The sequence below is a fragment of the Bos indicus genome, chromosome 16 (genome assembly GCF_029378745.1).
Source record: "Bos indicus isolate NIAB-ARS_2022 breed Sahiwal x Tharparkar chromosome 16, NIAB-ARS_B.indTharparkar_mat_pri_1.0, whole genome shotgun sequence".
Classification (NCBI taxonomy): domain Eukaryota; kingdom Metazoa; phylum Chordata; class Mammalia; order Artiodactyla; family Bovidae; genus Bos; species Bos indicus.
The window spans coordinates 63,634,999-63,660,670 of record NC_091775.1 but is presented as its reverse complement, the minus strand read 5'-3'; the positions used below and the strand labels follow the sequence as shown (position 1 = coordinate 63,660,670).

General features: G+C 41.7%; 1 protein-coding gene across 3 annotated transcripts in view; it reads right to left on the bottom strand.

Moving 5' to 3' along the window:
* CACNA1E (calcium voltage-gated channel subunit alpha1 E) overlaps positions 1-25,672 on the bottom strand; it is a 329,991-nt gene that overhangs the window by 94,823 nt on the left and 209,496 nt on the right. For all 3 annotated transcript variants that reach the window (XM_019976906.2, XM_019976908.2, XM_019976909.2), the window contains exon 8: positions 1,486-1,601. In XM_019976906.2, the coding sequence (XP_019832465.2) occupies positions 1,486-1,601 (116 nt within the window). The remainder of the gene's footprint in view (positions 1-1,485; positions 1,602-25,672) is intronic.

The window sequence follows — 25,672 nt, the reverse complement described above, 5'->3', positions numbered from 1 at the left end:
TTTTTTTTTAATTAAAAAAAAATGTACTCTTTGTTCAGTAAGAAAATGAAGATATATAACACCAATGCAATGCAACTTTTAAAATAACAAGGAAAGCAAATGTATCCTCTTTACTGACAGATATGGGGTGATTGACGCCCCTCATAAACAGCAGAGCCGCAGTCACTCTTGAGTTTGGAGGCTCTCTGTGGGTTCATAAAATCAGGATAAACCTGGACCTTTCCTCAGGGCTGGGCAACAATTATTCCCAAGGCTGAGCCATGAGCGAGGAGCTGATGACAGCAAGGAACAGGGAAAACCAGTTCTCAGCATCATCTCTTAGCTGCCCTACTGCAGTAGTCTCACTATCGGTCTCCCTGCTCAGGCCTGGGTCTTCCTACTGTCTGTTCTCAATGCAGCAACCACATCTTAAACAGAGCATGTCCCTTCTCTGCTCAAGATCCCCCTGTGGCTCTCACTTGAGTCGCAGGAAAGCTCTGAACTTTACAAGGACCGGTAAAGGTCCTACAGGCTCTGCCGCCTGCTCCCACCATGAGAATGCCTTCATCCCAGCTCCTACCCTCCACTGCTCACACCTCAGGCAGTTTCTGGAGCCCTCTGGGTCTCCTCCCACATTACAGCCAGGACACTGGGTATGCTTCCTTCAGGGCTCCCTGTGGCTCACCCTCTCATCTCCTTCACATCCCTCCCCAAACAGGTCTACCCTGACTCTCCATTTAAAACTGAAACTCACCCTAAACCCCTAACCCTATCTTGATCTGTTTTCATTGTACTTGAAAGTGGAAACTTTTGTCACTCAGTCGTATCCAACTCTTGTGACCCCATGGACTGTATGTAGCTGCCAGGTGCCTCTATTCAGGGGATTTCCCAGGCAAGGATACTGGAGTGGGTAGCCATTTCCTTCTTCAGGGGATCTTCCCAGCTAAGGGATTGAACCCAGGTCTCCTGCATTGCTGGTGGATTCTTTACCATCTAAGCCACCAGGAAAGCGCTTCATTGTACTTATTACCCTATGAAAAATTACTCCTTATTTTGTTCATCACTGCCTTCCCAGCTATAGGGTAATTGAGCTCCACAAGAGTAGAGCTCTGGCTCACTGCTTTACCACAAATGCCTAGAACAGGACGTGGCACAAAGTATGCTCTCAATAAATATCTGTGGACTGAACGGACTATTGTTAGTAGTAACGGTAGTGTGTGAAATGGCATCAGCCCAAACTTAGCTCACGCACTCGGTTATGCGAACTTTTACTCAGTTCACCTTGCTAAAATATCTGTCTCCTGAAAGATGTTTGGTAGAAGAACAAGACTTCAAAGGGAGAAAATGGGACCAGTTGGGAACCCCGAAAGCCAACGAGTCATTTCCAGCTTCTCTCTGCCCTGTTTTAGACTGGCCCTTTGAGCGGAAGTACTGGGAATGGGTACTGGGTAGGTTCCGGATGTCTGTGCAGCCCATCAGCAGCCTCCTCCAGCCCCCAGGTCTTACCTGCTTTGTCTATCCAGGCGCGGTACCCGTTAAGCTCACGCTCGATCTGCTGCTGGCGCCGCAGTTTCATGAAGGCTCTCCGGTTCTCCACTCTCTCTCTCTCTTTGGCAAATTCCCTGCAGACAAAGCAGATAAGATTCACTAGGTTTGGGCAGTGCCATGATCAAAAGAAAGAGTGAAGCAAGCAGGTGAGAGAGTGTTTGAGCAGGCACTGTGTAGACCCCATTCCCTTTGTCCCTGCCTGCAACTATAATCTTAAAATGTTGTACAGAAATGAACTTCGTTCAGCCTCTTGCAGGAAGTCTTCTTGGATCAGTTTCATTTCAGTCAGCACTAAAACTTTCTGCTTGCTCTGTTTTTCTCTTTTTTTTTTTTCAATATAAATTATCTTCTTGAAATAAAATGCAATAAAGCTAGAAATCAATATAACAAAAAGACAGCTAGAAAACACTCATATATTTGGAAATGAATGAATACACCATTAAGAAATCCATCAAAGAAAAAAATTAAATAGAAATTAGAAAATAACAATCATACATATAAAACTTGTACTATACATATATAAGGTTCTTGGAAAGAAACATACTAGAATACTATTTTAAAAAGCTGAAATTAATAACATTTGCATTAATTTCCTTTTTTGTACTTATAAAGGTGAGATTTGGTTTTTAAATTTTACTGGAATATGGTTGCTTTACAATGTTTTTTGCTGTATAGCAAAGTGCCTGATCTCATCTGCTTGCTCTGTTTTGAAAGCTACTGACTTAGTAATGGGACGAGCTAGGTTCCAGAATGCTATATATTATGTGGCTCTGGCTACAACAGAAACTCAGCCCTCTGAGGGGTCAAACTATCCTTTATGCTTTTAATAACAACAGTGACTACTGTCTGTTGATTGATGATTATATGCCAGTCCTATATGAAGTTTTTCATATCCATTAATTCATTTGATCTTCACAATCACCCCATGATGTAAGCACTATTAAAACCCTATTTAACAGATAGGGAAACCAAGGCTTAGGGGAGGGGGGGTCACTTGTCACTTACTGGGATCTGAACGCTACCCATCAAGCTGGTGGCCTGACCCACTGAGCTTGGTGCTTAGTATGTGCTGCCACTGAAGACCATGACACTGATGCCTTGAAGGGTTGAAATGCTGTTTGATGATGGCTGGTCAAGGTTGGATAAGAAAGGAGAGGGCACACAGCTCCAGAAGAAAGTGGGAGGATGGGGTGGGGTGGAGGGGAAAACAAGACAGGGGGATAAAACCAGCATAAGGGTCAGACGGAAGACACAGCCCCTAACAGGGGACAGAGCCACTCTGTGGCAAAAGACAATTAAAACAAAACAACCCACTAAAGACCCATGGGAAAAAGAAGAGAGAAGAGGAATGAGGACTCCCTGGCAGAGAGGAAGATGGTGAGATTCAACGAGTGAGCAAATGGGGATCATGAAATAGTCACTGGCCCCTCCGGATGCCACATTCGCACCAATGCCCTTCTCATCATCAAACACCTGTCCAGCCAGAACACCCCTTGCTAGCACAGTGCCTCCCAGCCACGGCTCATGCACTCTCCTACTCCCCTGAAGGCTGTTCCACTTATTCTCAGGCTCTCCATCAACAAAGAGCAGCAACCTGAAGATAACAGAGCTCAGCACCCACTGAGGGTCCGGCTACCTACTCCCTCATGTCCAGGGAGGAGGAGGGGAACCAGGGGCTAAGGGACATGCCCCAGCCCCAGTGCAGGAGAGGGAGAGGTGCCAGTCTACCGTGAGGCAGGGGGATACCAGTTCGTGCCTGATCTGGCCTCTCCTTCCAAGACAGAGGGGATTCCTTGGGCACAGGCACCTTACAGAGGTCACAATCAGGCTAAAGACACCGGACAAGGCAGACTAGAAGAAGAAATTCTCCTGGACTTGGTGTCAGGTTCAGTGGGTTCTACCAAGGGTGTCTTGGGGGAAGGAAGAGTTGACTAGGAACTGTGACAGTCAGACTTCCTTGGTGGCTCAGATGGTAAAGCGTCTGCCTACAATGTAGGAGACCTGGGTTTGATCCCTGGGTCAGGAAGATCCTTTGGAGGAGGAAATGGCAACCCACTCCAGTTCTCTTGCCTGGAAAATCCCATGGATGGAGGAGAGTGGTAGGCTACAGTCCATGGGGTCGCAAAGAGTAGGACATGACTGAAAGACTTCACTTCCTTTCACACTTTCAGTGAGAGTCAGGGTAACAGAATTTAAGCCCTGGAGCACCTCTTTTTTCCACCTCCTCTTTTGGATTTCAGCAAGTAAGAAAGCAACAAGGAGCTCTCTTGGTTCATGGTGTTACCATCTACCAAAGTTCTTACCTTTGGTTCTTAGTCTTTCTATCTCTGTCATCGTTCTGTTGGTTCTATCTTCAAAATGGCACTTGGATCCACCCTCCCTCTTCATTCTTGCTGCCTTGGTCTAGGACCTCACCTTTTCCTGCCGGGACTACTGAAATAGCATATACCTAGTCTCTTGGCCACCTGCCTCTCTTCCCTTCATTTCATCCACCTCACAGCAATTAGAATTATCTTTCTAAAATATGCACTGGATCTTACTATGTCCAAACCTAAAATAACAACCACAGTGAGTGCCATTGGAGGAGCACTTTCTAATTTCCAAGTACCTTCATCCATTTCGGACATTTAATCTTTGCAACCAAAATGAGAAGGCAGCAAAACAGGTATTTTCAGCCTCAACATAAAAGTTAAACAACTCATTCAAGTTTAAGTAAGAGATGGAGCCAGGTTTAGAACCCTAGGCCTCTCTGCTCTAAGAGCCCAGCTTCCCCACATATCTGCCCAGCCCAATGGCATATTTATATGCAGCTTTTTACCTTTTCATATGTGTGTGCCTTCATTTTTCAACTATGCTCTAAGGGAATTCAGGAGGGTTTAGCAGGATGCAGTATTTTGAGCAAGACCTTGAAACAGGAGAATTTAAGCACACTATGGGGCTTTCCAGGTGGCTCAGTGGTAAAGAGCCCGCCTGCCAATACAGGAGACATGGCTTCAGTCCCTGGGTCAGGAAGATCCCCTGGAGGAGGCAATGGCAACCCACTCCAGTATTCTTGCCTGGAGAATCCCATGGACCGGGGTGCCTGATGGGCTACAGTTCATGGGGTCGCAAAGAGTTGGACACAACTGAGCACACACATACATATGTGAGCTATGAGCAGAGAAACACGATAATCCTTTAGCATCTGCATTATTACCAACATCTCCATTTTCCAGCTCAGAAAACTGAATCTAATGGGCGTTAAGTGGTCATTTGAAAGGGCAAGTGTCCTAAGACACAGTGCCACTAAGAAGAACCATGACCTTCAGATCCTATACATTCCCTCTTCTATCTTTTCCTTCACATCTGCTCCACCTGCTGCTAAATACCTAACAGACCTTTCAAAGTCCTTCATGGTCCTTTCTTTCAAACCTCACCCCCCATCAATCCGATCTACCTCGTGCCGACCTGCAGCCCCACTCCAGCCAAGCTCCAGCCACAGCACACTTCCCACGGTTCCTGAAAGAGCAGTGAGGGATCTAAAGGTTTAATTCACACTGGCCTAGAACCCAGACTTACCTGCCTGAGTCTGTTAAAATCCTTCAAGGCCAGTTTGAAATGTCACCTCTGACGTTTAGCTTGCCCCTCTCCCTTGCCACACGTCCTCTGACCTCTGCTCTATACTTTCTCCCTGTCTCTTCATAGCTCATCTTACAGCCAGACGTCTATGGCGGCGAGCTATACGTATGACTGTCTCTCTCCCTCTCTGTGAGCTTTTTGTGGAAACATTCTGTCTTACTCAACTTTGCATCCTCCAGGACTAGACTAGGCCTGGTGTGTGGTACTTGTTTAATAGATTTTTTTTAAAATTACAATATCTAGACTGACTTGAAAACCATACTGATAGATCTGCCCTGAATTCCAAAGGCTTAAATGAAGGGACGTAGCATCTCTGCACGGACCCAAGCAGAGCCAGGTGAACTAACAAGAACAGAGCAGTTGCCAGGTAACTCCTGGACACGGCCACCTCTATGTTTGTTTGGCTCCACTAAAATCTCTGCAGCATTAGCCTATGCAGTGTGCAGCGTGTCACCTCTACCCAAGCCCCAGAAGGACCACGTGGCTTCATTTCCGGTAGGAGAGGCAAGTCATCCCAGCCTCATCTCTCTTTATCTTTGGAAGTTTCCTGGCTCCAGTCTCACCAGCTGGTTTCCCTGCTCTCCTCTGCCACTGCAGGCCCCCGTTTCCTCCCACCCTCCCACCTGGCATCCTACAGGCCCAGAGCCCAACAAATCTGGCTTGGACTTTTTAAGAAGCCTCTTGGCTAAAAGAAACAGAGTGTGCACCAACAGGGAAACTTTCTAAGCAGCTCTCTGCACGTCAGTGGAGGGGAAGAAGGGCTGTGTTTGGAGGCCTTCTGTATGATGTTTATCAATCAGCTTGTTTTGTTTTTCAGTTGGGAGCCCAGGGCACAAAGTGTGGCACCATATTGTTCATGATACTTCCCACTCCTCCCTTGCTGCCCCAGTGTTTGTGCCAAGGCTTCTCTCTCTGACAGGTCTGAAGGTTCCATGAGGCCAAGTAGAGTCGGAGTCACACCACATTCCAACAAGGACCTGGGAAGTTTAATCCACAGCCGAGTATTATAGCTGATACCACAGATTACAAAAATAAAATATTAAGGACAGCTAATGTTCATAAGCTACATTTGTAAAAGTCTCATTTTCTAAATTACTTTCATGTAAATTATTTCACGTAGATTTGCGGAAACCCTGGGAGAATCAGAAAGGTTACTTGCTCAAAATGACCAAGTTAGCAGGAGACAGAGCCGAAATTTAAACGAATGTCTTTTGATTCCAGATTAAGTGCTGTTTCTACAAGGCCTGAGCTGTCTTCCATGTGTCTAGCAGTCACATTTAAAACCCACAAAAGGGATTTATTCTTCAGCCAGAGGTTGAGGAAAATAAAGACATAAAAACAAAATTTTGTGTTTTTTCTAAAAAGACTATCTTTTAAATTGAAAGAGCAGCATATACTCCGTTGTTCTGTGTTGGGTTAATAAGGACCTATTATAAAACTTGTATCATTAGTCATGTTAGTGAGGCACTGCTTGAATTTGTGTATCCTAGTCACCATTTATATGTATATTGCATTCTGGAGAAAGCAGGGACAAACAGGATTTAGCTCCATTACCTGCCCAAAATAAGTGATTCTTCTAACCTTAGATACAACACGCTTGCCAATCTCATGAGCATATATGTAGCCAGACTGAGGAAAGGGACGTGTGTTCCTCCTTCTGGTTCCTCTCTTCCCTGAGGACCTGAATACTCTCTCCTCTTCATAGAGGATTATCCTGGAGTTATTCAGATGATGATGCTTTTGCAAAGATAAAACATATGGCTGTTACCTTACTTAGCCATCCACTGCCAAACTTCTTAATGAAACGTGCCTCAAGGAATGGCCCTATGAATATCTCATTTTATTCAGTTTCTTTGGATTAAGCCACAGGAAGTTCCAAAGGAGAAAATCTGACATGAGAAGAGTGTTCATGTCCCATAAGTCCACCTGGCATTAACCTACGGTTCAAGGAAAGAGGATGGGTAATCAGCTCCTTTTCATTTGCTCCATCCAGTGTTTCTATGCCCTAGATGTAACAGAATTCAGACTAGGATGCATCTAGACTTCAGAATTTCAAACCAGGCAAACAAAAATAAACCCCCACGTGATGCAGCATAAATACAACCAAGTCTACTCTTGCAGCGAGGTACTCCAGTAACCGCTGGTGCTAAAAAACTGAGCAGTAAACCTCTCTGTCTCAGCTTCCTCTTCAGACAAGGCTGACATTAGAAAAACACAAAATAAGCTCTGCTCATAACCAGAGTAGGAATTAATATGTTTTAGTCTGAGAGTCCTGAACGGATTCTTGCAAGAGATTGTAAAATGATAAAAATTCAATGAGATGGCAAGCTACGGAATGAAAAGGCAACCTATGGAAATGAAGAAAATATGTGCAAACCATATATCTGATAAGGGGTTAATAGTCAAAATATATCAAGAACTCACATAATTCAATAGCAAAACAAAACAAAACCATTATAAAATACGCAGAGAAACTAAAATACACAGAGGAACCAAAATACGCAGAGGAACTAAAATACGCAGAGGAACTAAATTTTTTCCAAAGAAGACATACAAATGACCAACAGGTACATGAAAAGGTACTCAATATTACTAATCATCGGGGAAATGCAAATCAAAACTACACGTGTTACAAGAGTTCTTCTCCAAAAGATGAGAGACAACTGCTGGGGAGAATGTGGAGAAAATGGAACCCTTTTGCACTATTGGCACAAATATAAATTCGTGCAGCCACTACGGAAAACAGCACGAAGGTTCCTCAAAATATTGAAAATAGAATTACCATATGGTTTAGCAATACCTCTTCTGGGTATATATTCAAAGGAATTGAAATTATTCTCTCAAAGAGATTCTGTATCCCATGTTTATTGCAGCATTATTTACAACAGCTAGAACAGGGAAACAATGGAAATCTCCATCTATGTACACGTGCACCCACAGAGACACCACAGGATATTACGCAGCCATGATAAAGAAGGAAATCCTGCCATTTGGGACAGTATAGATGGACCTTGAAGGCATTATGCTAAGTAAAATGTGTCAGACAGAGAAAGCCAAGTACTGTACGATCTCATTTATATGTGTAACTTAAAGAAAACAACTCAGAAACAGAATATTTAGGTGGTTGCCAGAGGTGGGGGTAGGGGCTGGGGGAAACGGGTGAAGGGGGTCAGTAGGTACCCATTTCCAGTTATAAGATAAGCAAGTTCTGAAGATGTAACACATAGCATAGAGACAACAGTTAACAGTATTGTGCATACTTTAAAGTTGCTAAGAGAGTAAATCTTGAAAGTTCTCATCATAACAAAAAAATGTAACCATGTGATGCGATGGATGTTAACTAAACCTATTGTGGTGATCATTTTACAATACCTACAAATACTGAAGCATTTTATACATCTTAAACTAATGCAGTGTTATATGTCAATTATATCACAATAAAACTGGTGGTGGGGGGGATAATCTATCACATTTCATTGGAATACTTCTTAACTAATTCTGTTACTCATAATTTTTGGTTGTCTTTTTCTTTCCCCTGGGAAGATAACCTACAGTTACCACATAGAGGGAGGATGGTGTGAAGAGGAGCAGAGCTGAGCCTCTATTCTGGTTGTCACATGTGCATGCGAGGTTTGGGTTTCTAAACTTCAGCTACTGGAACTAGGGAGTAGGCTGATCTCACCACACTGCATGGTTAAGTACACTTTTCTTCTTACATCCAAGTTAGTAAATTTACACTGTGACTGCTTTTGTTTTTTAGCAGTTTATATGAGAGGCATAATTTGTACAAATCAACTATTCATACATAGCCAATTACATATTATTCATGATTAAAGTGGAAGAATGATAAAGATAATCTCAGACGAGGTGTGTTTATCCATGTGTTTATCATATGTGACTAGGAGGTATGTGAAGTCATATTTAGGTTAATATTAAATTGATTTCTATTTGATGAACTTCTAGACTTACAGAGGAGCCCCAGATAATTCACACAGCGGCTCTTCTGCCTATTAATAAACTAAAGTGATTGGTATGGATCCACAGGGGGATGGGAGGGACTTTGGCCTTTCACGTTGCTAGAATTCTCGGTGAGATGACTAACTGTTGGGGGTTAGAGTGAGCTTCACTGAAGCCTTGCTCCAGCTGGAAATTCCTGCCCACGTTATGTCACCTCAGAGTCTCGGGGTATCTGGACAGGCATCTCTGTCTTCACCTAATGGGGAAGATGTTCTGGTAGGTCTGCTCTAACAACACTCTACCGGACGACTACATGGCTCTCAGTTCTGGCTTCTAGCTCCAGACCCCTCCTCCGGGTTCAGTCCAAGCAGGGAGCCTTGTTTACTGATGCAGAGGCCCTTGCTGTTGTCATGGCAACCAAAAGGAAGATAAAGCCTGCCCGGAGGGGCTGGCCCCTGTGACTCAAAGATCTGTTTACCCTCACTTCTGTACACACTTGTACGCTTCATCACACACACACTGGCATGAACACGCACATGCTCAAGCTGGCATGCAGAAGCGTATGTGGACGACGGACTCTGCCAAGCTCACAAATGACCACGTGGTCATATTCCTATTAATATTCAAAGCCCACATTTCTAAAGTGCTTCACTGCATGAGGGGAACCTTGCCAGTCCTCCTATAACATGTTTGCTTTAGGAAAGAGGACTTAGGTTAGACATAAAAGAAAAAAAAAAAAAAAAAAAAAAACCTCTTTGACCCTACCTGTTCTGAAATTAACAAAGAAACTGGGGAAGGTCATACAGACAATTGTGTGTTGGCAGTGTTTTCATTTCAATTTCACTGGAGGATGGCACGAGTGGGGGTTTGAGTGGCCTGAGTTTCATGGCCCGTAAAACAATTTTTCAGTGTGCTAGGAGCCGGGGAACCTTTTCCCCCATTTTTCAGAGGAGCAAACATAGCCCAGAGAAGGTAAATAGCTTACTGAAGGTCACACGGTTCAGCTGTATTACAGTTATTTACACCTTATCCCTTGATTTGTTCCAGAAAGGATTTAAGGAGACTTAGGATGTCAATAAATAAAGGCCAAAACAGCAGCCGATCCTCTAAATCCCATCCAGTGTTGACTCTAATAAGCAGAATGGATGGGCATGCTGGAGGATGAGGAATGCACGAACTGAGTCACTGCATCACACTATGTCACTTCTCCTTAGAGATCAGGGCCTTTTGAAGAGCTCCTCCAATGAGCAGAAGTCCTTCCCTAAAGCAGAGAAGGCAAATAAATAGCCTTGCACAGAGTGTGATGGTCCACCCTGACTCTGCCATACTACTCCCACAGTGATGAAAGAAAGGCCATGAGTCTCACAGGCCAGAATATCAAGTGGGAGGACCTGACGAGTCACATTCCCGAGTCTTGCCTTTTACAGCCAAGGAACTTGAGGTGCAGAGAGGTCAGGGGGCTTGCTGGCCCAAGGCCGACAGTGCATGTGGCGGCTGATCTACAGCATCACTTTCATCTCCAGGTTCAAAGTCAATGCCATTCACATCTTCATGATGTTGCAGTCATGAGACCTCAGGAGGCAGATGATTTTAAGATGCTGGGGAATTTTTCATGATCTTTTTCTTTCTTGTTCTTCTTGACACTGAGATCTCATTTATTTGAGATAAATAAATCTTAAATAAAAATAAAAAATAAAGGCCTGGCAATTAGCATAAAGGAGATCACAAAGGAGCTATGTTTCCCTGTTTTGCTTTTTGACCTTGGAGTTGGTATAATCCAGACCGTTATAGCACAATGATGAGAAGTCCTGAAACATGACTGAACTGGGCTTGAATCATGGCTCCATCAGGGTGGGACCTGTTCTGAAGCCTCTCTGAGTGTTTCCTCACTTGTAAAGTAGCAATAAACACCACACCTCTTTCAAAGCATTTTGAGGATTAATTTAAATAAGAGATGGAAAGTGCAAAGTATAGTATCTAGCACAGAATAGGTATTGCAAGTGCCTATTTTAAGTATGTCTGACATTCCTAAGAATGTATGACAGTATACACAACCTACTATTAAGGCCCCTATCTATCTATCTATCTACTAATTGTGCTTCCAAAATAAAATTTATTGAGTGCCTACTACCTGGTTAGCATTGCTTTAGCACATGGGGATATAGTACCAAACATAAAAGCAAAAACCCTTAGCCTCATGAAGCTTACATTCTAGTAAAGGAGACAGACAATAACCAGGGTAATAAGCACAAATATAAAGTATGTTCAATACTGAAAAGGTGGAAAAACAAAGCATAGAAGAATAGTAAGTATGAGGAGAGGGTCTGGGATTTAGGGGTCGAGTGGCTGGGAAAGGCCTCCCTGAGAAGACTTGAGAACTGAGCCACACAGATATCTGAAGAAGAGTATTCCAGAAGAGGTGGCCAGGGCAAGCTGTGGGCCAGGAACACCCTGGAGGAGCTTCAACAGAACATAAAGGAGCCCATATGGCTGGAGTGGATGGAATAAATGAAAAATCTAATAAGGTGAGCTCAGAGAGGGTAACAGGCCACACCGAGGTAGGGGGCTAGACCATGTAGACCATGGATAATAACCTGACTTTCACTTGGTGTCATCTGGAAACCATGGGGCAGGGGGTTTGCAGCAGAGGAGTCACAGGATCTGATTCACGGTTTCACAGACTGTCTCTGACTGCCTTTTGAGAACAGACTGATGAAGGCTACAGATGAAGGCAGGGAGACCTCCCAGGTTATTTCCAGATCATGGCAGCTGCCTTAGCCAGAGTGGCGGGAGTAGCGGCATTGAGAAATCCTGGGATTCTGGGTATACTGCGATGTAGAGCTAGGAAAACTTGCTGACACCTTAAACGCAGACTATAAGAGAGATGTGAGACAAAGAAGACCCTCAAGGTTTTCTCCTTGAGCAACTAGAAGCATGGAGTTCAAGAAACTGAGATGGAAAAGATACCGTGAGGAGTCGTTTCTAGAGGGCAGACCAGGAGTTCAGCTGTGTATTAAGTCAGCTGGATATCCTGACACATTTATGTTGAACATCATTGGGCCCAAGAGCATCAATTCTGTTATCTACAAGAAATGCGCCAGTCACTTCAAACGTCATCTGCTGTGACTGAAACAGTGGCTGAAGACTATCTCCACACCCTTCTTTCTCCTCCCCTGCCAGCAAGTGTTAGAAAGATGCTAACTGATTTTTCTGCAAGATGGAATCAAGAAATTGTTGCTATTGCTGCAAATACAATTCAAAACAAAACAAAAACCCACAAATACTCTTGAATGCTGCACTACTTCACACCAATAAGCTTTATCATTTCCTTGTATTAGCAAAGATGACCATGGAACAGCAGGAACTATGAATCCTGTGACAAGTTTTGAGTTCTCACAAGCTTGTCCTTATACCTTTCAGGAAGGGAATTAAGGGATCATCACTTTTTTACGCCCACTTTGCAGATTGGGAAAATAAAGGCCTGAAGATGCAACACTCTTCAGTTCAGTTCAGTCGCTCGGTCGTGTCCGACTCTTTGTGACCCCATGAATTGCTAGGCATATATTATTCGTATCAATGTTTTCAGATGTGAACATAAACATATTGCCAGAATTTATTTTGAAGAATCTGTTCATTCTTCTTTAAAACTCAGGATGCAGGCTACATCAGTCCAGTGTGACTTTTGCAGTGACACAGGTTACAAGGTGGGATTCTGATCTCCTTCCTGCCCTGCTGCCCTGCCCCCATCCCAAGCTGCCCCTCCTCGCTTTAGCACACAGACACTTTGGAGGCACAAAAGCGGGACACACATGTTGCTTTCTCCCTCTCTGTGCATATAACAGTGTGTTTTTCAGTCGCAGTATTTCAGTGAGTTCAAGGCCCTGCGGTGCAGGAAGAAAAAGCCATGAGGGAAGTCAGAGCATTTCACGTTCCTCCTCCTCCCCCATTTCGCCCCCTCCACAGCACTCTAATTACAGTATGAAAGAGGCATCTTGACAGAGAACAAATGGCTGTGTTCTTTTCAGAGACACTTTCTGCACTCCTTTGAGAAGCTGCTGCAATCGGTACCCTCCCTGAAAGGTTTTGAGGTATGTGAGGAGTGGGTGTGGCTGGGTTTAAGGGTGTGGCTGAGAGTTTATTACCAAGCTCAGCCATTGTACACAGAACACTGTGTGGGCACTTGGTACTCTGTGTAAAGAGCCTTGAATTTCCCAGAATCCTTTGTTTCACTTTCCCAGATTATTTAAACATTAAAGGTTCCTCGTATTGGGTTGACCAAAATGTTTGAGTTTTTCTGTAACATCTTATGGAAAATCATGAATGAAGTTTTTGGCCACCCATCTTCCTGGTTCAATATCAAAAGATTCTTCTCTGTTAAAACCAGCCCTTTCTTCTGCTTTGGGATAGACAAATAGAACCAAAGAGAAGACCCAGGGCAGACAGAATAGGAATAGTGAAGGGTGAGGAGAAGAGCAGGCATCTGAAGGAAAAACCAGAGACTTGCTGTAGGCTAACACACCATGTGTCGACTCCCCACACAGAGACGCTGACCAGGCCTCCCCACTCACTGTCTTTTTAGATGTTCCATGAGGGGCTAGATAGGAGTTTTCATTTGCTCATCCATCCATCACAGCCTCAGGGTACATCAGAGAGCCTGTCATACTTATTTCCATTCCCTCAAATGGGAAATTTAGGCTTACAACAGCAATTATACTAGCTATGACAAACCCAGACAGCATATTAAAAAGCAGACACATTACTTTGTCAACAAAGGTCCATCTAGTCGAGGCTATGTCTTTCCAGTGGTCATGTATGGATGTGAGAATTGGACCATAAAGAAAACTGAGCGCCAAAGTATTGATGCTTTTGAACTGTGTGTTGGAGAAGACTCTTGAGAGTCCCTTGGACTGCAAGGAAATCCAAACAGTCAATCCTAAAGGAAATCAGTCCTGAATAGTCACTGGAAGGACTGATGCTGAAGCTCCAATACTTTGGCCACCTGATGTGAAGAACTGACTCATTTGAAAGGATCCTGATGCTGGGAAAGATTGAAACCGGGAGGAGAAGGGGACGACAGAGGATGAGATGGTTGGATGACATCACCAACTCAAAGGACATGAGTGTGAGCAAGCTGTGGGAGTTGGTGATGGACAAGGAAGCCTGGCATGCTGCACTCCATAGGGGTGGCAAAGACTTGGACACAACTGAATGACTGAACTGAACTAAATACTTGCCTGGGTCACACAGTCTATACTAAAACAGCCATACCTCCACCATTTCTGTTCATTGTAATCGTCCACTTGCTGGTGACCCTGAGGGCAGGGTCTGTGCCGAACCATTCTTGCTGAGCATTATACTCATGGTCTCAGTGCAAATAAGCTGCTCAACAAAGGTTTACTAAATGAATGAAGGGCACCTCACAGGAGGGGCAACCATTGGACACACAGCAGGCTTGCATTCTGGAACAAGAGGTGAGACTGGGCCCAGTGGAGTGAGTGGGGCCTGGGCTGTGTCTCAGTCCTGGACCCTGGATGTGCAAGGTCAACAAGGGGCAGGGGGAACATGTGGGTGTGCAACACCAGCTTATTCTTTAAGGAGAAAGAAACTTCTTAGGTTCCTCTGCTTTGCTTCTTCTCTATCTCCTTGCTTCTACTCAACGTATGGGAGTGCCCCAGTGTCCAGGCCTAGGTCTTCTCCGCTAGCCGTGTTCCCCTAAGATGATCCCATCGGGCCCACAGAGTCAACATCATCTCTATACTATCAAACCTATGACTCCAGCCCCAATTCTCCAATGAGCTCCAAACCCATTTACACAACTGGCTTCTGTGTTCAGCAACCTGGGTGTCCAACAGGCATCTTAAACTTAACATGGCCAAAATCGAATTTATTTCTCCCCCAAATCACTCCTCCTCTAGACTCTCCCACCTCAGTAAAGAATATCACCCACCCTAGGAGTCATTATCCGAGAAGGCAATGGCACCCCACTCCAGTACTCTTGCCTGGAAAATCCCATGGACAGAGGAGCCTGGTGCCCTGCAGTCCATGGGGTCACGAAGAGTCGGACATGACTGAGTGACTTCACTTTCACTTTTCACTTTCACACATTGGAGAAGGAAACGGCAACCCACTCCAGTGTTCTTGCCTGGAGAATCCCAGGGATGGGGGAGCCTGGTGGGCTGCCGTCTCTGGGGTCGCACAGAGTTGGACATGACTGAAGTGATTTAGCAGCAGCAGCAGCAGCAGCAGGAGTCATTATCAATTCTTTCTTTTCTCTCGCTGCAGCCCTAGTCCAGTGAAACAGCAATTCCTACCCTCCTACTCTCTCCCTTAAACTTTTGGCCCCTGAGCCCAAGCAGCCCCAGTTTCTAACTAAATGTTCTCCACCTTCAGTGTCCTGCAGTAACCTCTCTAACTTACTTCCTGTTTCTACTCTTTCCCCAATCCCCCTATTTCCCTCACAACAGAAAACGAAGGAGCAGCTTTTTAAATACAAATTAGCCATGTTACCCTCCTGCTTCAGACTCTCCCCTGGCATCCCACAGTTGTCTGCAAGACCCCACATGAGTCTGACTCTCTCGTCTGTATCCTTGACTTTAGGGGATCTTTCTGATTCAGAGAACTAAAATTAGTAATCCCACTACCTGTTTACACTCGATTACAGTCATCTGCTTTGTTAACAACATTTGTTGCTAAAAGATTACCTTGTTCAACTATTTGGTTTTCTGTCCTTCTATAAGATTCTCTGGTGGCTTAGACAGTAAAGAATCTGCCCACAACAAGGGAGACCTGGGTTCAATCCCTGGGTCAGGAAGATCCATCAGAGAAGGGAATGGCAGCCCACTCCAGTATTCTTGCCTGGAGAATTCCACGGACACAGGAGCCTGGCAGACTACAGTCCGTGGGGTCGCAAAGTGTCGGACATGACTGAGTAACTCATATACACACACGCATAAGAATGAACAAGTAGGGGACTTCCCTGGTGGTCCAGTGGCTAAGATTCTGAGCTCCCAATGCAGGGGGCCCAGGTTCAAGCCCTGGTCAGGGAACTAGATCCCACATGCCGCAACTAAGAGTTTGCATGCCACAACTAAAAAGATCCCACAGGGGACAACTAAGACCCAGTGCAGCCAAATAAATAAACACACAAGAAAAGAACACAGATGCAATAGATACTTGTTGAATGAATAAAAGTAACCAAACATGCAGAATTATATATTTTTTTCTGGATGTAAGTTACTGTTATGAGTCATGACCAATGCAGATCCTATCTAGTGGTAGTGTGATCAATCCGTCTACCTTCAAGAACTAATTCTCCATCCAATCTAAGAGTAAAATCTACACTGTGTCTTAGAACATGAACTTTCAAAACCACTCCAAAGCTGTAAAGCATCATCAGGGCAGGCAATTCTTTAGTGTATTCTACTTAAATATTTTCTGTTGCAGTTGAGACCTTATCCTTCTGCAGTCTCACTTATGTTTAGGATATCATCTTTTATTTAGAAATCTTTCTCAAGCTATGCTGCGTGCTTAGTCTCAGTCATGTCCAACCCTCAGACCTCATGGACTGAGGGTTGGACTCAGTTGGACTAGACTGTAGCCAGCCAGGTTCCTCTGTACATGGGATTTCCCAGGCAAAAAACTGGAGCGGGTATCATTCCCTTTTCTAGGGGATCTTCCGTACCCAGAGATTGCAGGTGGATTCTTTACTGTCTGAGCCACCAGGAATAGTTAATAAATCACCACATTTTTTAGCTTGTCTTACAGTTAACTGGAGTTCTTCATTAAAATGTAACTCACTATTACTTTATTGAAAATTTCAATATCTATTAGAAACAAATGCTACAAAAACAGGTGGTGTATAAGGAAAGATGTTCTCCTGAAAGGCTGAATGTGGTGGACATTACTGTTTAGGACCACTGTTGGCTACTATACAATTTCCAGTGAGGACTCTGTAGTAATACCTAATACACCCAAAGAAATAAGATGTTAATTAAATAGATAATTAAACATGTACTATAGTATAAAAGAACTATATTTGGATGCAGCACACCTAAGTTTGAATCATAGACCATGGGAACGTCATTCAACATTTCTGAGGCTTGATTTTCTAATAAACGGCACTGATAAAAATACCAATCTCACTGAGCTGTTGTGTCAGTGGGCTCAAAAGATCAAAAGGTATCCATCATGGTGCAGAGCATGGTACATCTTAAATGTACACAAGTTGAATTTGAATCTGAAGCTCCACAGTAGCTAGTTCACTTACATTATAAAGTACAGTGAGTGGATGACTCTTGCTATTTTATCACCCTGGGATAGTAACGCAAAACATTTGGGTGTTACTATTTGTATTTGGGTGAAGGATAATATAAATCAACACTAGAAAAGAAGGAATATCAGTGAAGTTCAGCAAGGACAAAAATACATCTTTTGACAAAGTCTGTATTACCAAAATATTAGTAAACTATTAGTAAACAGTAAGCTGTTTCTCAATTCTAACTGTTCAGCTCATAAATTTCTAGAGAACTAGTTCTCTTAAAGAAAATTAGAGATACCAAGGGAACATTTCATGCAAAGATGGGCACAATAAAGGGCAGAAACAGTAAGAACCTAACAGAAGCAGAAGAGATTAAGAAGAGGTAGCAAGAATACACAGAAGAACTGTACAAAAAAGGTTTTAACGACTCAGATAACCATGATGATATGGTCACTCACTTAGAGTCAGACATTCTGGAGTGTGAAGTCAAGTGGACCTTAGGAAGCATTACTATGATCAAAGCTAGTGGAGGTGAAGGAATTCCAGCTGAGTTATTCCAAATCCTAAAAGACGATGCTGTGGAAGTGGTGCACTCAATATGACAGCAAATTTGAAAAAACTTAGTGGCCACCAGACTGGAAAATGTCAGTTTTCACTCCAACTCCAAAGAAGGGCAATGCCAAACTGTGTTTAAACCACTGCACAATTGCACTCATTTCATATGCTAGCAAGGTAAGGCTTAAAATCCTTCAAGCTAGGTTTCAGCATTATGTGAACCGAGAACTTCCAGATGTACAAGTTGGATTTAGAAAGACAGAAGAACCAGAGATCAAATTGCATCTTCTGGATCATAGAAAAAGCAAGAGAATTCCAGAAAAACAGCTACTTCTGTTTCACTGACTGTGCTAAAGACTCTGACTGTGTGGATCACAACAAACCATGGAAAATTCTTAAAGAGATGAGAGGCACCTTACCTGCCTCCTGAGAAATCTGTATGCAGGTCAAGAAGCAACATTTAGAACCAGACATGGAACAGGGACTGGTTCCAAATTGGGAAAGGAGTACATCAAGGCTGTATATTGTCACCTTGCTTATGTAACTTATATGCAGAGCACATCATGCAAAATGCCAGGCTGGATGAAGCACAAGCTAGAATCAAGACTGCTGGGAGAAATATCAATAACCTCAGATAGGCAGATGATACCACCCTAACAACAGAAAATGAAGAGGAACTAAAGAACCTCTTGATGAAGGTGAAAGAGGAGAGTGAAAAAGATGGCTTAAAACTCATTCAGAAAACTAAAATCATGGCATCTGGTCCCATCACTTCATGGCAAATAGATGGGTAAAACATGGAAACAGTGATAGAATTTTCTTGGGCTCCAAAATCACTGTGGATGGTGACTGCAGCCATGGGAGTAAAAGATGCTTGCTCCTTGGAAGAAAAGCTATGACAAACCTAGACAGCATATTAAAAAGCAGAGACATAACTTTCCTGACAAAGGTCCATATAGTCAAAGCTATGGTTTTTCCAGTAGTCGTGTATGGATGTCAGAGTTGGACCATAAAGAAGGCTGAGGGCCAAAGAATTGATGCTTTTGAACTATGGTGTTGGAGAAGACTCTTGAGATTCCCTTGGACTGCAAGGAGATCCAACCTGTCAATCCTAAAGGAAATCAGTCATGAATATTCATTGGAAGGACTAATGCTGAAGCTCCAATACTTTGGCCACCTGATGTGAAAAACTGACTCATTTGAAAAGACCCTGATGCTGAGAAAGATTGAAGGCAGGAGGAGAAAGGGATGATAGAGTATGAGATGGTTGGACAGCATCACTGACTCAATGGACATGGGTTTGAGCAAATTCCAGGTGATAGTGAAGGACAGGGAGGCCTGGCGTGCTGTAGTCCATGGGGTTTCAAAGAGTTGTACACTACTTAGTGACTGAACAACAACAACAGGCCACCTGCAGAAGAAATCACTCTTGCATAGGACTTTTTGATGGGAATTTCTAGAGAAAATTTTTCCAGAGTTTGAAACAATGAGGGACATGTGTGCTAATGAATGCATTAGAGGGAGAGCTGCCAGCTTAGGCCATAACCCCTCACCCCAACACAGACTTGTAAGAACTTCCAAGCCCTTCTCTTAGCAAAGTTTATCCTAAATGTATATAAAGCCATCATAGGTCTGCTCTTCACAGATCAGTGGTACTCAAAGTATAGTCCATGGACCAATGCCAATCTGTACACTGTACAGTGCTACTAGAACATGATAAAATAAATTCAGAAATTAAAAGTGCTTAGTAACTTCTATAATAACTTATAGATATTTAATGTAAATTTAATTTTAGAATAAAAGTTGAATGCTTATATTTATGGCTCTGTATTTTCATTTTATTATTGTAGCAATCCATTTTTGTTACAATTGCATTTTACAAAACTGTCAACACACACTAGACTGGGAATGTGAAAAAGTGATTTTTCACTACAGATAGTTGGAGAAGTATTGTCCAGAGCAGAACTGATTTGTGTGTGTGTGTGTATGTGTGTGTGTGTGTGTGTGTGTGTCTAGAAGATGTGGTATGGAGATCATCATATTAATTACCATTTATTTTGTGTTTATGATGTCCCAGAAACTCTGTTAAGTGCTTTAAAAACACTATATCATTTAGTTTTCATAAAGACACAAAATACATGCTATCATCTCATTTTTAAAGAAGCCAAAGGATATTTAAAAACCTGTTTGAAGTCCATAAGGTGAAGCAGTGACAGAACCAAGATTCTTTTGACCACAAATAGCTCTAGAGAGGCAGATTGGCAGCTAGGAGGTCAGTGTCACTTGATGCCCTTATGATTATATTGGTAGCATTCAGTCACATCTTTTCAATGTATCTTACTCGTTTTTTTTTTTTTGGTGCTGTCCTCCTCTGCTTTTTTTTCTTCTTTTTCATTCTTTGTTTTCTGTCTTCCCTTCCATCTCTCATCCCTGAGGTCACAAAAACTCCTGGACTCCACTACAGGATATCTTTGCCCTTCTCTGCTCTGTGAAGTTGAATGGTTGAAGCCATAAATGAGGAGGCATGAAATTCACATTCTTAGCATGTACAGGGAGTAGTAAATTTACATTACTCTTTTATTATCAAATGATAGTTACGAGAAATGAATTCTCATTAAAAGCACCAATTTTCAATGGCATAAATCATGGCCATATCCTTTTTGTAAGTTAAATACACTCTGCTCGTAAACACTAATCATTTTTTCACATGTCTGGCATACAAATATTACCATGGCTTCTAAGTTTAAGTTAAAATATGACTTGTTTTCAAATCTTCACTCTTATCTTTTCTGAAAACGTTATCTTTGCATACCTGTGGCTATATCCACAATCATGAAAAGGCACACATATATGATGGATCGACACAAAACGCATGTATAGACAGAGCCCCACTTAAAGGAAAGCTGACACATACCAGGCCGACAGTGTTCCAGAGGTTAACCTACTGCTTTGCAGGCATGCTTCCTGTCTGGGAAGCAGTAAGCACAGGCTTTATGTCTCAAGGGGGAGCCTGATAGGTTTTGACTCAACAATTTTGCTTAAGTGTGAAGTAAGATAGTCACTATCATGCTAGAACTTATTTCCACCTAAAGCTGCTCAAAAACTGTTGTATCTCACAGGTATTCTGCAGAATCAAAAAAAAACTGACTTCAACTTCAAGCAGAACCATGCAATAATGTTCTGAAATACGTTTTACACAAAATAGCCAGATACTGGGTAAATTAGAAGATGCATGCTAATTAATACATTCTGAATTTTACAGGAAAGTAATAGAAATCTCTAAGGTTAAAAAGATAAAAACAGATACACATTATGCAAATATGGTGCCTGGTCTTATCTTTTGTCAGATTAATTCCTAGATGTTTGAATTTTTTAACATTAGAAAATTTTAATTCACTTACATTGAAATGGATCACTGCCAGTATATTTAACCCAATTAAATTTTTGTATATGAGCTATATCCTATGATCTTGCTAAGTTTGCTTATTAGCTTAAGTAGTTTGTAGATTCTATTGCTAGATTTTCAAAATATGCAATCATATTGTCTGTGAAAAAAATTAGTTTTACTTCTTCATTTCTGATCTGTGTGCCCTTTATTTTTGTTTCCTATTGTTATTAAAATAGCTCAGATCTACAGGACAATGTTGAACAGAAAGGTGAAAGCTCTTGCCGATTTCCATATCACAGGGGAAAAAGGAGTTAATATTTCACCTTGAACTATGATACCAACTCAGCTGTAGGCTTTAAGATGCTGTTTGATCAGATTGAGAAAGTTCTGTGAGTTTTTAATCATAAAAGAATATTAGATTTTGTTATCTTTTTTTCGGGCATCTATTGAGTTATTACATGTGTTTTTTCCCCTTTAATACTGTTAATGTGTTACACTGATTGATACTCAAATGCCAAGCCAACCTCAAGCTCATGGGTTAAATATCATTATCCTTTATAGTCTGCCAAATTTGATTGATGATGTTATGTTAAGGAATTTCCCACCTATGTTCATGACAAGTATGACTCTGCAATCTTCTTTTCTAATTACATGTTTGTCAGATTTAAGGAAATCAACCTTGAATATTCATTGGAAGGACTGATGCTGAAGCTCCAATACTTTGGCCACCTGATGCTGACTCACTGGAAAAGATCCTGATGCTGGGAAAGACTGAGGGTAGGAATATAAGGAGGAGACAGAGAGTGAGATAGTTGGATGGCATCACCAACTCAATGGACATGAGTTTGAGCAAACTCTAGGAGATAGTGAAGGACAGGGAAGTCTGGCGTGTTGCAATCCATGGGACACAACTTAGCAACTGAACAACAATAGATTTAACTTATATGTACAGTACACGATGAGAAATGCCAGGCTGGATGAATCACAAGCTGGAATCAAGATGGCCAGGAGAAATATCAACAACCTCAGATATGCAGATGATACTACTTTAATGGCAGAAAGTGAAGAGGAACTGAAGAGCCTGTTAATGAAGGTGAAAGAGGAGAGTGTAAAAACTGGCTTAAAACTCAAGATTCAAAAAACTAAGATCATGGCATCTGGTCCTATCATTTCATGGCAAATAGATGGGGAAAATGTGGAAACGATGTCAGATTTCATTTTCTTGGGCTCCAAAATCAATGCAAACGGTGACTGCAGCCACAAAATTATAAGAAGTTTGCTCCTTGGAAAAACAGCTATGTCAAACCTAGACAGTGTTTTAAAAAGCAGAGACACTACTTAGCTGACAAAGGTCCATATAGTCAAAGCCATGGTTTTTCCAGTAGTCATGTATGGATGTGAGAACCGGACCATAAAAATGGCTAAGCACTGAAGAATTGACCCTTTTGAACTGTGGTGTTGGAGAAGACTCTCGAGATCCCCTTGGACAGTAAGGAGATCAAACCAGTCAATCCTAAAGGAAATCAACCCTGAATATTCATTGGAAGGACTAATACTAAAGCTCCAACACTTTGGCACCTGATATGAAGAGCCAACTCATTGGAAAAAACCCTGATGCTTGGAAAGATGGAAGGCAGGAGAAGGGGGCGATGAGATGGTTGGATGGTATCACTGACTCAGTGGGTATGAGTTTGAAGAGACTTAGGGAGATAGTGATGGACAGAGAAGCCTGGCATGCTGCAGTTCCTGGGGTTGCAAACAGTCAGACACAATTCGGTGACTGAACAACAACAATAACAATTTAAGTATTAGGGTAATGCTGTCCACATTAAATGAGCTGAGACGTTTTCTATTCTCTCCATAGTCTAAAGAGTTCATGAAGGTTTGGTATAATGTTTGACAGAACTTATTGAGGAAGCCATGTGGGCTGGAGTTTGCTTTGTGAGAAAATGTTAGATTATTCATTAAATTTAAGAGATACAGGTTTAATTAAAATTTCAATTTCTTGTATAAATTTTGGCAAATTATGTTTTCAAGGAACTTACCATTTTCTCTAAGTTGCTGAATTTACTGGTATAGATTTACTCATGCTTTATCCCTATTTTCTAATATATGTAGGATCTATAGTCATGATCTCCTTTTCATTCCTAATGTTGATCACTTGTGTTTTTTATTTCTTTGAAATTTAATTTCAAAGATAAGTTACACAGATAAATAGACAGCACTGAAAAAATATGTCAGTAAACTGTGAGATTTATTTTTTTTAATGCAGCCCAATAAAATAAAGAGATAGGAAAGACGAAAGGGAGGTTAATACAAATGTTAGATTGGGTAAAGATCTTAAATAGATCAAGTCAGAGTTCCATAAAGAGAGGGGAGATAGAAGGAGAGGAAATATTTGAAAAGACACCTGAATTGTCTCTGAATTGATGAAACACTCAAATAAATATAGTAAGCACAACACATCAAAAGTAGGATAAATAAAAAGAAACCCATAACTAGTGCCATTAGACTAAAACCATATAATACCAAAGGCAAAGTATTTAATGAATCCTGCTGCTGCTGCTGCTGCTGCTGCTAAGTCACTTCAGTTGTGTCCAACTCTGTGCAATCCCATAGACAGCAGCCCACCAGGCTCCTCTGTCCCTGGGATTCTCCAGGCAAGAATACTGGAGTGGGTCGCCATTGCCTTCTCCAATGCATGAAAGTGAAAAGTGAAAGTGAAGTTGCTCAGTTGTGCCCAACTCTTAGCGACCCCATGGACTGCAGCCTACCAGGCTCCTCTGTCCATGGGAGTTTCCAGGCAAGAGTACTGAATCCTAAGAGATTTTTAAGTATCATCATTTATTAAGGGATATCATTTAGATCTCATCAGTAATTTTGGAAGCCAAGATACAGGTATTATACCTTTAGAATGCTAAGATAAAATAATTTCCACCTTTGAATTATGAATCCTGACAAACTTTAAGAATGAGGTCAAAATAAAGATATTTTCAGATAAATAAAAACTGAAGGAACTGCATCAACAGATCTGTGCCAAAGAAAACTCTGAAGGATGTACTTTAGAAAGAAAGAAAACAATTAAAAAAAAAAAGTTTCTTCCATTACAATGGAAGAAAGAATGGTAATCGAATAAAGTGATAGGCATGTTAAGTATTACATACAATAAATCTAACAAATATATTTGTTTAAAATTGTAATGTTTATTTCTAAATTGTTGATTTAAAAGATTCGAGGGAATTCCCTGGCGATCCAGGGCTCTGGACTCTGTGCTTTCACCTCTGAGGACCCAGGTTCAATCCCTGGTTGGGAAACTAGAATCCAGTAAGCCACATGGTGCGGCCAGGAAAAAGAAAAAAAAGCAAAACCCTAGAGTTTCACATTGACCAATAATGGCTTAGAAACCAAAAATTAGGCAATATAAGTAATTAAGTTTTTATATGACAAGGCAAGAGAATTAAGGTATTGAGATTACAAAAATTTCATTAATTTGAAATGCATGGAAAAAATTAAAATTTAGCCACGGAAAGAAAATAAACAGAATGCAAATTCATATCTGATAGAGGGCATAAGTAGACTAAGTGGAAAAAAACAATTAAAAAGCTATGTGATCCTTGGATGATAAGACTATACAATGAAAACCTCAAAAAATCTATGTATAATTTAGTAGAATTAAGAAAGCGTAACAACATTAATGAACACAAATTGTCAATTTCCAAAATCAATGGAAACTGTAGATACCAGAGCAATTACAAAATGAATAATAAAAAGATACCATTTGTAATAGCAACATGAATCATAAGGTACCTAGGAATAAACCAAATAAAAGATATGTAAGACATTTCTTGAGTTATGAAAGTATATTGAAAGACATTAAAGAAGGCACCAACAATGAAGATATTTATATGTTCATGGATAGACTTATTGTAAATACCAGTTTCCCTAAATCATGCTAGAGGATGAGAAGCATTCCAATAAAAATCCTAACAGATATTTTCTTGGAACCTGATAAAGATGCTAAAATTCTATGGAAAAGAAAAACACCAAGAAGAGTTAGCTGTTTTTTCCTTTAAGTGGTGCTGGGCAATTCACTGTCTATATGGAAAATAAATGAAAATAGGTCCCTTTTCCAAATCATTCACACACACACACACACACACACACACAGAAATCCAAGTAGGTTAAAGACTTACATATAAAAAGCAAAATTTTACAAAATTTTTAGAAGAGCATATAAGAATATCTTTATAACTTTGAAGTAGAGAGTGAAAGTCGCTCAGTCATGTCCGACTCTTTGCAACTCCATGGACTATACAGTTCACGGAATTTTCCAGGCCAGATTACTGGAGTGGGTAGCTGTTCCCTTCTCC